General features: G+C 44.0%; 1 protein-coding gene across 1 annotated transcript in view; it reads left to right on the plus strand.

Moving 5' to 3' along the window:
- The window catches only part of LOC124664835 (ATP-dependent RNA helicase DEAH12, chloroplastic-like), a 77,322-nt gene extending 68,738 nt beyond the window's left edge, over positions 1-8,584 (plus strand). Inside the window, exons 5-7 of the mRNA XM_047202264.1 lie at positions 1,842-2,741; positions 3,466-6,616; positions 7,189-8,584. Of these exons, the coding sequence (XP_047058220.1) occupies positions 1,842-2,741; positions 3,466-6,616; positions 7,189-8,471 (5,334 nt within the window). The 3' untranslated portion in view covers positions 8,472-8,584. The remainder of the gene's footprint in view (positions 1-1,841; positions 2,742-3,465; positions 6,617-7,188) is intronic.
- Positions 8,585-17,858: the final 9,274 nt, after the last annotated feature.

Consider the following 17,858-nt stretch of genomic DNA (forward strand, 5'->3'; position numbering starts at 1 on the left):
ATTAAAGCCTAGCGGAGTATGCTCTAAATATTCAACCATGCAAAGCAACAAATGCAAGACATGAAAGGCAAATGCTTAAGAACCAACAAAAGCAATTCCCTTAAACCCTCCAAACTTCTCCCCCATTGGCATCGATTGCCGAAATGGACGAAAGGTTTAGAAGGCCAATATAGTGAGCGTTCCCCCATAAGTTGTGCATTTCTCATAATTGTGAGTGAAATCAAATGCACATATTCAATGACGAATATCGGGAGGGAATCCAACTATATTGAGGATCAAAGATTGCAAGAGGATAAGAAGGTGAGAAAGCTTCGACAAATGAAGCAAGCAATCCAATGAACCAACGAACCAAAAGAAGGATATTATGATAAGATCAAGAAGGATGCTCTAAGCAATATGTGGAAGCTCCCAAAGTTTGTGCACAAGATAAACAATTTGCATTGAAGAATAAGGTGCACAAACATGACATCATCACTTCCACAAGATTACTCAAAGCTTGTGCCAAAATCAAACATGAGTGCTTGAAAAAAGGAAATAGAAGGAAATGAACACTCATATTAAAATCTTTGTGGAGCCACCAAGAGACAATCAAGAATAAAGGAATGGACTCCAACAAAGATGGATATCTAAATAAAATGTATCATCTCTTATGTATATAAGTTTCTCTAAGTGGACAACATCACAAAGATATTTATCCACCAAGAAACATGCACACACAAGATAGTTACAAGAGAATAAGAGCAAGATATCCAAGGTGAAGTAATACAATATACCAATGAGATATTTGCTTTATAGCACGGCCAAAGGCTCATATTTATCTCATTGTACATTGAACAACTTCAACCCACAAGGCAAATTCTTGTCAATAAATAAATCAATTAAGCACACGAGCCAAGTGTGAGGATGATCCAAAGACATACCACACAATATGTTATCAATTATCCAAGGACAAGAGATATATAGGAAATATTTCCTTATGGTGGATTGAGGTTATATCCAAGATCATCTTCACAAGAAACAAAGCATATGGTAGAGGATAAGAGTTAACCATAATGCAAATGGAGATTCTTGAGAGCTTCAATTAGTTATACCAACATGCTTAACGTTTCTCTCAAAGAGATTGTCATCTACACGAATACGGAGCTCAAGCGAGAGAAACCACGGGGCGGGTGGGGCGGATGCGGGCTCGGAATCTTAGAGCATCTACACTCGTTTGGCCTCCCACGGCGTGGATTGGACGAAATAAAGTCGTGGGGAGAACCATATTTCCAGTCGTCCACCCGGAGTTCGACGGACATAGTCGAAATTCAAACAAATCGTCGTCCCGCTACAAATACGGCCGCTGATCGGCAGAAAGGATCGGCCCACAGATCGGCGATCGGAGGAAAATTACACTGAAATAGGGGCGTCGGCGCATCCCGCCTGGCACGGCGGTGTCCAACGGCCCAGTTTCCTCACACGCCGTGGTCGAAGCGGCGGCCGACGTCTAACGTTAAGTGGTGTCCATCTATCCATTTAGCATATATATAGAAAGAGCTCAGTCATTATACGTATTAGTTGACAGAAAGATTAATAAAGAGCTCTTTCACATTCAGTACGACTTTATTATTCATCTACTTCATCTACGCTATGTATGCTTAGCACCGGTGAGCCGACAAAGTTGCAAAACACATTATATCCAATATAGAGGAAAAGGGTTTACACCCATACTCTCTAGTCTTTCTATAACCTTCTACACCGGCCAGACCGAGACCGAACCGACCCTGCTGCAAGATTTGCGGTTTATCTGCGTAGAACGGTTTATTTGCTCTATCGCTCTGTCCCCTGTTCGTCCTTTGCAGAAGCGATCTGCTCGACACCGGCAAATCCATCGCCGAAACCTCCGCAAACCCTCGGAGCGCACGCACGCCGCCGCCGCCGCCATGCGTCCATCTCACGACCGCCGCCCGTACCGCCCGCCGGATCGGGGCTCCCCGCCTCCCCACCGCTACCACAACCAGCCCCACCGCCAGCCGCCCCCGCACGCGCGCCAGTACGCGGTGATCCTCCTCCGCGCGGCGCCCGACTCCTCCACCCCGTCCGCCACGGAGATCGACGCCCTCGTCGCCGGCCTCCAGTCGCCGCCCCCGGACAGCCTCTCCGTCTCCTCCTCCGGCCGCCAGGCCGCGCGCCTCCTCTTCCGCTCCCTCCCCAAAGCCGCGGAGGCCGCGCGCGAGCTCTGGTCGCTCCGCCTCGACGGCCTCCACTTCATCAACCCGCACCTCCCCGACGCCCCGCTCGCCGCCCACGCCTACCCCCTCCTCGCCTCCCTCTTCGCCTCCCACGCGTCCCGCCTCCTCGACTCCGACCTCGTCTCCCGCTGCGCCGCCCGCTCCGCCGAGCTCGCGGTCTCCATCCAGTCCGTGAAACACCGCCTGCGCGCCCACAATAAACTCCGCGACTTCGATCAGCTCGATCTCCAGAAGAGAACACTGGAGGCTGAGAAGGACTTGGTGGATGACAAGATTGCAGAGTACAAAGCAGCCATGAATTCGATACGGCGTGCCATGTTATACGGGACGGATGACGAGGAAGAGGTGGATGGGGAGGGGGTGGATGTGTTTGGGATTATCGGGGAAGGCGAGAATGTGGACTTTGTGAGGCTGCACATGATGATGCTCCGCGAGTGCAGGAGGCTCAACGAGGGGCTACCCATCTACGCTTACCGCAGAAAAATTCTTGATCACATTTTCAATAACCAGGTGGGTTTGATGACATTGCAAATTTGCAGTGCAGTGTGAGCCATTCGATCCTTTATTACCACTTCATGCTTAGAAGAATGGGGAAATACTAGTTTATGGAGTTTTGTTGTGCATGTTATCAAATTATTACAATGTGCCATTTAGTTCTAACCTCGTATACGTAGGTTAGGTGTACTCCGAAGCTGTAATTAAAGTGAGTTTCGTGTATCGAGTTTATAAAATTTTTCATCTGTATTGGCAACTTGACATGATAATCCTGTTTGTGCTTTTCTAAAGGACTATTAGGTGCATTTTGCTGACGAGGCAACAAATTTTTGGGACCCCAATAGGGCGTGGCGTTAATTTTTTTTTTGGCGCGAAAGAATGGCAACTTGCCACGTGGCCAGGGGGGAAACAGATCCCACGCCTGTTGTTCCGTTTCTACAGGATCCAATAGGGCATGGTGTTTTTTTGCCGCGAACTATTGTCAACTTGCCACGTGTCCAGGGGGAAAACAGATCCGACGCCTGTTGTTCCGTTGCGGCAGGATTCAATCGCGGGCACGTTGTTCCGATATAAACTTCCTATTTTTGATTATGTAGTTTGTCTAATACTCAGCAATCAGCGTTGGGCTTTACCCACAGTTTTCTGTGTATTTAGTTTTATCTGTTCATTTGCGTTTGCAGAGCATGACATGCTGATGCAAAAATCATGATTTAATTTGTATGAACTTTGTTCTCTACAGGTTATGATCTTAATTGGGGAAACTGGTTCTGGGAAAAGCACACAACTAGTCCAGTTTCTTGCTGATTCAGGTCTTGCTGCAAATGGCTCAATTGTCTGCACGCAACCGCGGAAAGTTGCTGGTCTGTCGCTGGCACATAGAGTAGATGAAGAAAGCAAGGGCTGCTACAAGGACAATTTCGTGTCATCATATTCAAGCTTTTTTAATTCCCAAGATTTAAGCTCTAAGATCATATTTTGCACAGATAGTTGTCTCTTACATCACTATATGGACGATACAGACCTGAGTGGCATTTCATATATCATTGTTGATGAAGCTCATGAAAGAAGCTTGAACACTGATCTTCTCTTAGCTTTGATCAAGAAGAAGCTGCTTGATAGGTTGGATTTGCGACTCATTATAATGTCTGCCACTGCTGACGCTAATAGACTTGCTGAATATTTTTATGGCTGTCAAACTTTCCATGTGAAAGGGAGAAATTTTCCTGTTGAAATTAAATATGTGCCAGATTTGTCAGTGGAGGCTTCTTTGAATACTGGGCTAAATTCTCCGCGTGGTGCTTGTGCCACTGCTTCTTATGTCGATGATGTTATAAGACAGGTAAGCATTATTCACAAGGGTGAAGACGAGGGTGCCATCCTTGCTTTCTTGACATCTCAACTGGAAGTTGAATGGGCTTGTGAAAATTTCAGTGATGCCAGGGCTGTGGTTCTTCCTATGCATGGAAAGCTTTCCCCTGTAGAACAGAGTCGTGTTTTTAAAAGCTTTCCTGGAAAGAGAAAAATTATCTTCTGCACGAATATAGCTGAAACATCACTGACTATAAAAGAAGTGAAGTATGTTGTTGATTCTGGTCTGGTCAAGGAGAGCAGATTTGTTCCTACCAGCGGCCTCAATGTCCTGAAAGTAAATTGGATTTCCCAAAGCTCAGCTAATCAACGTGCTGGCCGGGCAGGTCGAACGGGAGCAGGGAAGTGTTATAGGCTTTACTCCCAATCTGACTTCAGTATGATGGAAGTGCATCAAGAACCTGAAATCCGTAAAGTTCATCTCGGCACTGCTGTTCTGAGAATACTTGCTTTGGGTGTTAAAGATGCACAAAATTTTGAGTTTGTTGATGCCCCAAATCCAGAAGCTATCAATATAGCTGTGAAGAACCTTGAACAGTTGGGTGCTATCAAATGTAAATATAATTGCTTTGAGCTGACTGATATTGGACGCCACTTGGTAAAATTGGGAATTGAGCCAAGGCTTGGAAAAATTATGCTTGATTGCTTCAGTTTTGGTTTGAGGAAGGAAGGTGTTGTTTTAGCTGCTGTTATGGCAAATTCTAGCAGTATATTTTGTAGAGTGGGCACTGATGAGGAGAAACATAAAGCTGACCTTCAGAAGGTCCGATTGTGTCACCAAGATGGAGATCTGTTCACTCTACTCGCTGTTTATAAGAAATGGGAGGATGGACATGAAAACAGGAATACGTGGTGCTGGCAGAACAGCATCAACGCCAAGACCATGAGGAGGTGCCAGGAAACTATATCAGAACTTGAAAAGTGCCTAAAGCATGAGCTGAACATTATTATCCCAAGTTATTGGTGTTGGAATCCTGAGGCTCCCACTGTGCATGATAAGTTGCTGAAGAGAATTATCCTGTCATCTCTTGCAGGTAATCTTGCTATGTTTTTAGGACATGAAAGGTCTGGTTACCAGGTGATTTCTACAGATCAGGTTGTGAACCTTCATCCTTCATGCTCATTGCTCAATTATGGCATCAAGCCAGAGTGGGTGGTGTTTGCAGAAATCTTGTCAGTGCCAAATCAATATTTGGTATGCGTGACTGCTGTTGATCATGATGCCTTGTGTACAATTCACCCAATGTCTTTCATTCAGCAACTGGAGAAACAGAAATTGCAGATAAAGGTGATTAGCGGGCTTGGTAATAACCTGCTAGGAAAATTTTGTGGCAAATCTGGCCAAAATAAGCAGAAGATTGTCTCACGTCTCCAGGAAGAATGCAGGGATGACCGATTAACTGTTGAAATTAACTTCAAAAATAATGAGGTTATTCTGTTTGCTACAGAACAGCACATGGAAAAGGTCTTTTGCATTGTTAACAATGCTTTGGAATGTGAAGGTAAGATGATGCGGAATGAATGCCTTGAGAGAAGTTTATTTCCTGAGAGGTGTGGCAGTTCTCCCATTGCACTATTTGGCTCAGGTGCTGAAATCAAGCATTTGGAACTTGAGAAGAGATATCTGACAGTAGAGGTTCTGCATCAAAATGCCCATGACATCAATGAGATGGAGCTCATTTGTCTGGTGGATAGTCTTGTCTCCGGTGTTGTTAATATTCATAAATTCGCCAGAAATTTCCGCATAGCTTCAGATGAAACTAAATGGGGTAAATTTACATTCCTCAAACCTGAAAATGCTGAAGATGCTGTCTCAAAATTGAACGGAGTAGAGTTTCATGGTTCTTCCCTAAAAGTAGTTCCTGTGTATTCTTCCGATAATCAAGGATTACCATTTCCTGCAGTAAGAGCTAAATTATGTTGGCCACGTAAGCCAAGCAAGGGCCTTGCACTTGTAACATGTGCCAGCGGGGAAGCTCAATCTGTTGCAAATGACTGCTTTGCCCTAGGAATTGATGGAAGGTATGTCAATTGTAGGGTTAGTACGAAGGAGGAGAACTGTGTCTTTGTCGAAAGAATTCCATTGCATGTCACGGAGCCAGAACTGTATGATGCTTTCCGTAGCACAACAACAAGGAGAATCCTTAATATCCGTTTACTCAGGGTCAAGGGAGCCATAGCTGGCCCCTCTGTTTCAGTATGTGAAGAAGCATTGATTAGAGAAATTTCTTCATTCATGCGAAACAAGAGTTTTCCTGGACAAAATTTCCGTGTTGAGGTGTTCCCTCCAGAGGAAAATGATTCAATGATGAGAGCAACTTTAACTTTTGATGGAAGTCTTTATCAAGAAGCTGCAAGAGCACTGGACCATCTGCAAGGAAGTATTCTTCCTTGTTGTCAACCTTGGCAGATCATAGAATGCAAGCATGTATTTCATAGCACTCTGTCCTGTCCGGTACGTGTTTACAATGTTATCAGCCTGGAAGTTGCTTCTCTGCTTGAGAGCTTCCGAAGCCAAAAAGGTGTGCATGCACTCCTCATTCCCTGTATACTTTAAAAAAATTCACTGTTCCGTTGGTTGAATCATATTCTGGTTGCTTTTTTATTATTTTTTGTCCTTTTTTTCACTTAATTTAGTTTATATGAGCTAGCCAGTATTTTTGAGCCATCTTTTCCCTCATCTAGGATGCCTACCTCCCTAGGAAGCAACTTACTACTGCTGGCTTTGCTGTGTTCTTTTTGTGAAACTTCAAAAAGTCTATACTGGCTGATAAGGTGGTTTGAGATAGGATCATGCACATGTGGTTCCCAGTTACATTATTTTCCATCTTTATTTGCTCCAGGGAGAAAACCACTAGGAGTTATGGTTCATATAAATTTAAGTCAGGGAACATGAGTACTTATATAGGTCACCTTATATTTTATCTCAACTTCTTCATAACCATTATGAGTTATGGTTCATATATAAATTTAAGTCAGGGAGCATGCCATTTGCTCTAGCATCAATGGGGTGTTACTTTATTGATGTTTCTAGGAGAATGTGTGTTTATATCTGCTGCTGAGTTTGAAGTTTAAATGGCTCTACATCATGCAGGTGTGTCTTACAGTTTTGAGAAGACTGAGAATGGTATTTTTCGAGTAAAGCTCACTGCAAATGCCACCAAAACAATAGCAGATTTGAGAAGGCCGCTTGAAATTTTGATGAAAGGGAAAACCATAAACCACCCAGATCTGACACTAAGTGCAGTTCATATGCTCTTGTCCCGTGATGGTGTAACACATTTGAAATCAATTGAACAAGAGACTGGTACTTACATTATGTATGACAGGCGAAGTCTAAATATTAAAGTCTTTGGAAACCAACATCATATGGCTGAAGCAGAGGAGAAATTAGTTCATGTACTTCTGCAGCTCCTTGAGAAGAGGCCTCTTGAAATTTTTCTTCGTGGGCATAACCTCCCTCCAGACTTGATGAAGAAAACAATAGAAAATTTTGGAGTTGATCTGGAAGGATTCAAGAAAGAGATGCCCACAGTAAAGGTTGACTTACATAAGCACCGCCATTTACTCAAAGTTTGGGGCAGTAAAGAGGACAAGCGACGAGTGGAAGGGATGGTCTCCGAGTTGATAATCTCTGTTAAAAGCAATGCTCTGGTTCAACTTCCATCAGAGAATGTTGGAGGCAGTAAAGAAGATAAACAAAGGGTGGATGACAATGAGTTGTCAAATGATACATGCCCTATTTGCTTGTGTGAGACTGAAGATCCTTTTAAGCTTGAAACATGTGCGCATGTGTTTTGTCGTGCTTGCTTGGTGGACCAGTGTGAATCTGCCACAAAATCACATGATGGGTTCCCTCTTTGTTGCCTCAGAACCGGGTGCAAGAAGCCCTTCCTCATTGTTGATCTGAAGCACCTTGTGTCGAAAGAGAAGATGGATGACCTATTTAGAGCTTCCCTGAGGGCATTTGTTGCATCCAGGGCAGGAATGTACCGTTTCTGCCCAACACCGGATTGCCGGTCGATCTACCAGGTGGCAGCTCCAGATGCAGAGGCCAAACCTTTTGTCTGTGGGGCTTGCTATGTGGAGATCTGCACCAAGTGCCATCTTGAGTATCATCCTTTCATATCATGTGAGGCATACAAAGAATACAAGGAAGACCCAGACGCGACACTGCGTGAATGGCGTAAAGGGAAGGAGAATGTGAAGAACTGCTCTTCCTGTGGGTACACTATCGAGAAAGCTGATGGCTGCAACCATGTTGAGTGCAGATGTGGCAGCCATATTTGCTGGGCATGCTTGGCGAACTTCAGGAGCAGCGAGGAGTGTTATGGCCATCTCAGGTCTGTGCACCAATCCTTTGTGGACATTGTTTAGAACATAGTTGTAGATTTGTACATGCTGGCAGTCTTGCATCCTGGAAAACCTCAAATGTGCTGTACATTCGGAACTGTTATAAAGTCTTGGAAATTGCCACATTTGGCAAAATATGTATTGCTGAATAATGCAGTAAGGGGAGCATCCTTGCTGAATGCTTTTCAAGAGCTGTGAAGTCGTTGCAATTGAAACCATAAACTTTGCAAGAAGGGGTGCATCCTTGCTGAATGCTTTTCGCCCGATTCTCTGCTCATGAGCTCATCCACTCTAAGCTGCACAGAGTGAGTGTTTGTTACCCAGATCACTTTGTTCTTCTGTGCCATAGTTCCATTTTGGAGTTCATGCTTATTTCATTCAGTTTTTGCCTGGTTTGAATAAGGTGTGTGAGATGGAGGCTTTGCAGTAGGAATGACACTGATCCTTCTCGAAACCAGCAAAGCCCTTCCCCAATACCCCAGCCAGCACAAGCGTTCTAAGAGGTTGGTTTTTGTGATATTGTTTCTGCAAATTTCTTTATTTTTTGCTGCCATGGTGGCGAGTAGGGATGCTCATCGGGATATACTTTTTTTTATTTCTGCAATGGTAGTGATTTCTAGGACAAAATTTTCGAAGATGCACCCAGTTCTTCGTAGAGAACATTTAATCAACTCAAGTTTGGGAATTGTTGCAAACCGTTAATTAGTTTTCATTTGATTATTCTGTATGCGAAATTTCTTTTTTTTTAGTGCTAAAGTGCTTCATTCATTCGATAGATAATGTTCCCTTACAATCTAAGGCCAGCGCCTTAGCTATACGGCCTGAGAAACAATTGTTCTAGACACACCCGACACCTACCGCCGCACAAAGGCAGCACACTCATGACCAACACCGTTTTTGCTCTCTTAGAGCATCTCCAAAATGGGCTCACACCGGCGCGCCCCAAAAAGCGCCGGCTAGTTTTCGAGCCCAATAGAAACGCCGGCATCCCCGTGCCGGCCCCTTCGCGAAGGGCGCGAATCGGGCGCGTCGGTGCATCGCGTTTTGCGAGATTTCCCACCACGACGCCGCGCAGGAGGTTTCCCGCCTCGCCGCTGGTCTATATTAACCCCTCCTTCCAATCGTGCAAAAATCTAAACCCACAATGTACGATGCGTGGGAGGAGGTGGCGCTAGCGGCGATCGTACATGCATTTGTCGCGGACGAGCGACAGGAGCAGGAGGCGGAGTGGCGGCAGCGGACTGCCGCAGGAGGAGCTTGCGTGGCGGCGGGAGATGCGGGGGGAAGCAGCAGCATCAAGATGAAGACTACGAGCGGCGGCGCTTGGAGGAGATGCAGCTTCGACTACGGGAGGCAGGAGGTGGAGCACCGTCAGCGACGGGAGGAGCTGGAGCAGTAGCATCGTCAGGAGGCGGCGGCCACGGATAGAGCGGCCTACTTGGCGTTCGCGGCGGAGAGAGCAGCGGGGGATCGACGACGGAGGAGCAGCGAATAGAGCAGGCGGCGCAGCAGCGGTCGATCGTCCACCTCTCCATGGAGCCGGCCGGCCAGTAGGCTAGAGCTGAAGCCGATTTCACATGTCATCTGGAATCGAGGAATGCATAATGTTTTACTGCCCATGAAGTGAACCCGGATTCGCTCTGCTGAAACAAACTCATTCCTCAGTCCTGAATGACATGAAAATAAAACTACAAGAAAATGTTTAGTTTGTCTAAAAAAATCCTATTGGGGGCGCCGGTTTGGGGGCGCCGGTGTGGGAGCAGCACCCCCAAATGGAGGATGAATTGCCGGCGCCCCTACCGGCACTTATTTGGGAGGCACCGGTGGAGATGCTCTTAGCATAGATAGATTTCCAGTTCCCAAACACCGAAGCATAATCTACAAAATCTGAATAAATGCTTCTCTGACAAGGACACCTTCCCTAGCTGCAGATCAGTAAGCACCGAAATACAGTCTGACTCTAAAATAATTGGATCCTTTGTCCACTCAGTGGCTAGCATTAGTCCATCGATGAGAGCAAGTGCTTCTGATTCTTCTGCATTGCTACACCCAGCTGCAACAATTACTTTGGGTAGATGGTCACGAATTACAATGCCTGTTGTTCCCGCACCATTTTGTTCTAGGAAAGAGCCATCAACAATTTGCATTTAGTCACCTAATGGTGGTGGTTCCCATTTACTGTCACCTGTTTTTGTTTTCTTTTTCTTCAGACTTTCTGTGTCAACAGGTACTATACACGGTGAAGTATTATCACTAAAATTATGGACATAAGATGCTGGCATATTAAAATACATCTTTAGATTGCAGCACATAATTTTAAAGGAAACGTTGGACACTCAAAAGCGCGTACCCAAAGCTCCCACACCTTTGGGGTTTTTTGGTGAAGGGGATTTCTAGGCAGCCTTTTCGTTGCTTTTATGCGAAGAGGTGAATTCGAATGCAGGACCAGGAGGATATACTCTACCACTGCGCTATACCTACCCTTCAAACGTTGAACACTAATTGTCAGAAATAAAAACAGAAGCAGTCTAATTACTTGGTAAATGCTTTGCATTTTTATATTTTTTGTGGCATATGACTCATATTGTATTACTCCCTCTGATCCATAATATCGTATTATGGATCGGAGGGAGTAGTTAATTTCATGGTCAAAATTAGGCTAAACCTTGAGAGGGGGGAAGAAGCCAAGCTTAGACCAGGCCATCATCTGCTTAGGTATATTGTCCCTCTGGTATTATGTACATTAGCTGTTGCTCCTGCTTCTCCCACTAATTGTTGATATGATTATATGAATAAGCATGCAGACATTAAAGGCTTACAGCTTGTGAGAATTTGAAAACAGACAAAGATTATGGATCCAAATGTTGGCGAATTAGGAAATAAAGAGAAAGATTAAACACAGAAGCAATTGATTTGAAAATAGACAAGGATTGAACAAATGGCCTATTGAAGATCAATTAGCTCTCAGGGGTTGCATCTTATGTTAATAAATTTTATGGTGCTTATTTGGTGGACACATCTATATATATATTTGTAGGTTGAAATTTTGGGATGAGACTCAAAAACTATTATATATTATATCTCATTTATATGTTTGTTCCTTTGATTAAGAATCTCATGGCCTGCTTTAGAGATTGCGGCAATTAAAATTGTAGCACAGGGTTCTAATGTTATGTGCATTTCTCCCGAATGATTAAATAGATATATCAGAACACAGCTTCATATGTTATGTTAATAATGTGTGGGCTGTTTTGGCTGCTCATAGATTCCGAAACAAGCAGAATGGGAGATTCAGAATGAATCTCTTATGACTATGGTGATATATATTCAGGAAGCAGATCATGTGTTGGAAAGGTGAGGTCTAAAATCTTCCACAAACATCTGCTTTGGTAGCACTATAAGTAGAATTGTTTTCTGTGAAATGTTAAACAAGGTTACCAGAACTATAATGTGATTATGTAGACATAGTAACCACGAGCTATGTCCATTGCTCTTAGCCTTGTTTTCATTGATTATGTGTTGTTCCCAGTAATCTTACTACTTAACTAGATGAGGGTCTCTATGTTTGGGCTGGCTGTTGCTGGCCTCTTTGGCAACTTAGTTAGCTGTCTGGCTGTAATCTGTAATCTGATGAATTGTCTAAAATGCCCATATAATCATGAAAACATCTATTTTTGCTTATTTTTGTGGAAAGTCTGTAAAACCTAAACAAAGAGGCTCTGAATATACCATGTTTTTATACTTGATAGTTATCGATGATGTGATTGGATCATGTAGTGAAGAAACTTGTAGGAAGTCAGTTAGCTGATTCTTTGCTTGTAGGATTAACTCTTTTGGCCTTTTAGATTGATTGTGATCTCTGAATTGAATTTGTGCTCATCTGGATTTTCACAATTTTTATAGAATGTTCTTTCTTTTGCCACCGCTTTGTTGTTGATCAAAACATTTAGGCCACCATGGAGTTAAAATCTTTGCCCTTGTGCTTTGTAGTGCTTACGCATTACCAGATACCAAAGCTGCCTCGATGGCCGACAACGGATGGAAGAGAAGCTATGATGCAACTTGCGATCTCGGAAAGCGTCACCTGTTCAACATCGATGTGGCCAGAGAATTCAGCTTAGATTGCCTTCAGTACATTCAGTTCGGAGATAAACGCCAGAGAACCAGGGAAGGGACAGCTACAAAGGGCGATATTGCTTCTAAGATCACCTCGATCATAGGTGTATCATGAGCGAAACTGCTATCAACTGTTAATCAAATGGAAGCTTTGTAAGCTGCTAACTTAGATTTTCTTACCGTTGTTTGGATCACCTCGATCGTGTACGAGCAGAACTGTGATCAACTTGTTAAACAAGTGGCAGCCCTATTAGCTTAGATTTTCAAACCGCTGTTTGACAGGGATCTTGCGTCTAAGATGACCTCAATCATAGGTGTATCACAAGCAAAAACCGTTCTCAACTTTAATCAAATGGCAGCCTTGTAAGCTGTTATCTTAGATTTTCTTAAATTTATAAACCACATTTTTTCACTCGCATACATCAAGGATTCTGATGACAGTTTTTGACATATATAGCAACTAGCAAGCATAGGCAATTGGATGCCAGTCATATTGAAGCAGACGAAAAAGCAATGCGTCTCCCATGAAGAATTCTCTGGTGCTTTTAGTTATCAGCATTCTCAGGTTAGTGCTTCTTAGTTATCGGCGCTCTAAACATGGATTGAGTTTCTGAGATCGGTCGCACAATACATTGCTTCAGTTGATAGCTCGTTTCGTCACATATGAGGTCTTTCTTTACGCGAAAGACAAAAAAGAAATCAAACGGAAGTTAAAACTGGTTCACAAAGTGAATGTCTCCAAAACACCTCCACGAGATCACGGGAATACCTAACTCGCGGACGAGATATTTGGGTTATCCATCTCGCAAACGAAGAAATTGCCTCAAAACATGGACAGGTTTTGGGACAGAGTGAGTTTGCTATACTTAAACATAAACACACACACACACGAAATCTTTACATGATTGATGTGCCGACGGAAAGGGCCCGGAAAATCATCAAATAATCAGATCCAGGTGAGTTGAAAGCCGACTTTGCTCTAGCAAGATGGCAGGACGATTTGCCGATTGGCTGAAACTGTGAGATTCGAGGTCCAGACAAGAAGCTGATCTTGCAAAATAAACAAGAAAAGGGGAAACAAGAACTTAATGGCATGTGCCGGCGGAAAGGGCCCGGAAAATCATCGAGTAATCAGATCCAGGTGAGTTGAAAGCCGACTTTAATCTAGCAAGATGGCAGGATGATTTGCCGATTGGCTGTAGCCGTGAATTTCAAGGCCCAGACAAGAAGCTGATCTTGCGAAATAAACACAAGGAGGATAGAAAATCTTCAAGTCGAATCGAAGAACACAACGCAGAGAGAATCATTTAGAGAGCACGAAAGAACGGAAAATGAGAGATTGAGAGAACGCGAGAAGAGGCGGCGGGCTGACGATGGGCAGACGGGAAGAACAGGTCTGATTATATATAGCCGCATCTCCACAAGGTTCCTGGTTAGGGTTTCGCGAGACGACTTGGGCTGGCCCAGTAAGCACATCTGGGCCACAAATGTGAACCTTATACTGAACAGACCCAGACCAGGTATGAAATATGAATGGGGCCAAGTTGCTCATCTTCGGCATACGAATGCTTGTTTGGGTACGGAATTTTGGCCGAACTGTTTTTCCCTAAACCAAACCGCGTATAACTAACTAAAATCCTGTTTTTTTTCTGAATTCAGAGTTTTTATTAAAATCAGACATGATTGCAATCACTCAAAAGAATATTAGATAGGAAACAGTAACCAAGTCCTTTGATCATGAGATCATGTAAATCACTTATACCGGAAGGGTATTTTGATTACATCAAACGCCACTGCGTAAATGGGTGGTTATAAAGATGGGATTAAGTATTCGCAAAATATGAGTTCAGACATATGGATTAAGAGTGGGATTTTTCCATCCCGATGACAGATAGATATACTCTAGGCCCTCTCGGTGGAATGACATCCAATTAGCTTGCAAGCATGTGACTGGTTTATAAGGGATATCATATCACGGTACGAGTAAAGAGTACTTGTCGGTAACGAGGTTGAACTAGGTATGGAGATACCGATGATCGAACCTCGGACAAGTAAAGTATCGCGTGACAAAGGGAATCGATATCGTATGTTAATGGTTCTTTCGATCACGAAGTCATCGTTGAATATGTGGGAGCTATTATGGATCTCCAGGTCCCGCTATTAGTTATTGATCGGAGAGGAGTCTCGATCATGTCCACATAGTTCTCGAACCGTAGGGTGACACACTTAAGGTTTAATGTCGTTATAAGTAGATATGAAATATGGAATGAAGTTCGAATGTTGTTCGGAGTCTCGGATGGGATCCAGGACATCACGAGGAGTTCTGAAATGGTCCGGATAATAAGATTCATATATAGGAAGTCACTTTCCAAGTTTGGAAATGATCCGGTGCATTTATGGAAGGCACTAGAATGTTCTAGAACCTTCCGGAAGAAATCACCATGGAAGGTGGAGTCCCGGATGGACTCCACCAACCCGGCTAGCCAAAGGGGAAGGTGGAGTCCATGGTGGACTCCACCTCCATGGCCGTCCATAGGGGAAGGAAAGGGAGCAATCCCACTTCCCCTAGGTTTCACCCATATGGAAGTTTTTGAGTTGGACTCTTATTCGGATTTTGGGCAAACCCTTGGGGGTTCCGCCTATATAAAGAGAGAGAGGGAGAGGGCTGCCTACTACTTGGCCGCACCACCAAGGGGCTCCCTGGCCGGCGCCCCAAGCTCCCCTCTCTCCCAAACCCTAGCTACTCCCTCCTCCTTCTCCCGCGGTGCTTAGGCGAAGCCCTGCCGGAGATCTCCACCACCACCGACACCACGCCGTCATGCTGTCGGGATTCCGAGGAGGATCTACTACAGCCTCTGCCCGCTGGAACGGGGAGAAGGACGTCGTCATCAACACCGAACGTGTGACCGAGTACGGAGGTGCTGCCCGACTGTGGCACCGTCAAGATCTTCTACGCGCTTTTGAAAGCGGCAAGTGATCGACTACATCAACCACGAGATCTAATCTCGTAGGCTTTGGAAACTTCGAGGGTTAGTTTCACATACATCTCGTTGCTACCATCTACTAGATTAGATCTTGGCTTGTTATTCGTTTTTGCGGTAGGAAATTTTTGTTTTCTATGCTACGAATCCCTGCAGCTACCTCACCTCCGAATGTGACGTTCAGACGGGTTTTGCTTGGACAAAGGCTGTTGGCATGGAATGCCCTAATTCTCTGGCTGGGAGATATTCACCTATCGCCTGAACCGGACGAAATTAGATGGAATCTTAATGTAGATGACATTTTCTCGGTCAAATCTTTATACAATGCGATCCTTCATTCTGATATATCAGTTGATAATAATAAGAAAATTTGGAAGATGAAGATACCATTAAAAATTTAATTTTTTGGATGGTACTTCGTCGAGGAGTTATTCTCTCCAAAGACAATCTTGTTAAGCGGAATTGGCACGGAAGTACACGGTGTGTTTTCTGTCATCATGATGAAACCATTAAACACCTATTTTCCAGTGCTAATTTGCGAGATCTATATGGTTAGTCATCCAAGTAGCGTCTACACTGTATCCTCCGACTAGTGTGGCCAATGTCTTTGGCAATTGGCTTTGCGGTATCGGTTCAAGTTGCTTCTTAGGGTCGGGCACTAGCAGTTATCTGGGCGCTTTGGCTAAGTAGAAATGACAAGATTTTTAACGATAAAAATTGTTCTTTGTTGCAGGTCATCTACAGGTATTCTTCGTTTGTGGTTACCTCTTCAGCGAGTGGAGAACCGAGACCTATTTACGGAGGTCTGTACACGGTTGGAGGCTACGGCGAGGGATACTTTTTCCCTACACTAGTACAAATGCCCGTGCCTTGCCATGGGTCCTCAAATTTAATTTCTCAATGTAGATATATAATTAGAAACTTGGTATAAAAATTTAAATCAAATCAGGGAATATTATAATGTACTACAATATGATAATACTGAGCGCAATAATAAGATATTATTGTTGTGCATCTTCGTGGCTTTAAGTTCTAGATCTTCTTGTTACTCTTCTACAGTAAGTCCCACACATGTGTTCTGAGCCGTCAGCTGTCAACTCAACAACCTCTACTTTTAAATATATTATTGTCTCACAAAATATGGGTGCTGCAAACACATGTATAATTGAAAGAATACTTCTTTTCTGATTAATCCAAACAACACTTTGATATTCATAAATATCCAGAGACAATCCTGGATCGTAACTTCCAATGTCAAACATACAAAAAGGGTTTAGCAAATCTTCAATAATAGTTGTGGTAAAACACTCCATTTGGCAGGCCAGTGGTACGGATGCTAAAAAAATTAGGTGAGCGGCGCTGACGAACGAATTCAAGGGCACGGCGTAGAGGGATTTGGCGGCGCACCTCTCGTCCATGCTTGACAATGAGTATTGGTGGTACCGACGCTGCTGTTGAAGGTTGATAAGGGAGGAGAGAGGAGAGTAACAGGTACCCGTGCATTGCTACCTCTGTTTATAATTTTTTGACAAACTTTCGGCATCTTCTAGCAACATTGCGTTGGTGTCTGTATTAGTGGTTTCTTTCGAGGCATCAAGAATATCTATTTCTGACTCATGACTTGTGAAAACAAACTACATATCAGTTAAGAAATTATGAAACATGCATAAAAAGAAGGCAACAATGGTGGACACACACACCTCGTTTGATTATGTTAGGCCAAGTGATTTTTATTCACCTGAACTGTTGCTCTGTCGAACCCTATTGTCTTGTCTCCATAATCATCTATTAAAAAATTGAACAAATAAATAAATATCTTTACCGATGAATAAACTCTAAATTTGACTCGATAGACGCATTACTTATGAATTCATTTTTGGTACGCCCCAAATTTGCTAAAATGTACTCCCTCCGTTCTTTTTTAATTGACTCGAATTTAGTACAATTTTGTACTAAATCCGAGTCAATTAAAAAGGAACAGAGGGAGTACATCTAAAAGAAGGCTACAAATCCTCTCTCGAGGTCTCACCTGTAAAAGGACATGAGTCACTCCCCCCTCACTCCCCGTCTCCCATTTCTCTTCTTCCCAATGTAATCGCCCCAGCTCCTGATGTCGCCCCCGCCCACTTCTCTCCCAGCTCGATCTGGCCGCCTCCTGCCCTCCTAGGCCTCTATGGTGTGCCACGCCGCCTGATCTCCCTGGCTCCCACGGGCTCGCCCCTTCGCCAGTTCTCCATAGCTCGCATGGCATCGGCGGTCGGCCCTCCGCCTGGCGCGAGGAGGGCATGGGACCAGCAGGCGTTACTGCTAACTG

This window comes from Lolium rigidum, chromosome 6, assembly GCF_022539505.1.
Source record: "Lolium rigidum isolate FL_2022 chromosome 6, APGP_CSIRO_Lrig_0.1, whole genome shotgun sequence".
In the NCBI taxonomy this organism is placed as follows: Eukaryota; Viridiplantae; Streptophyta; class Magnoliopsida; order Poales; family Poaceae; genus Lolium; species Lolium rigidum.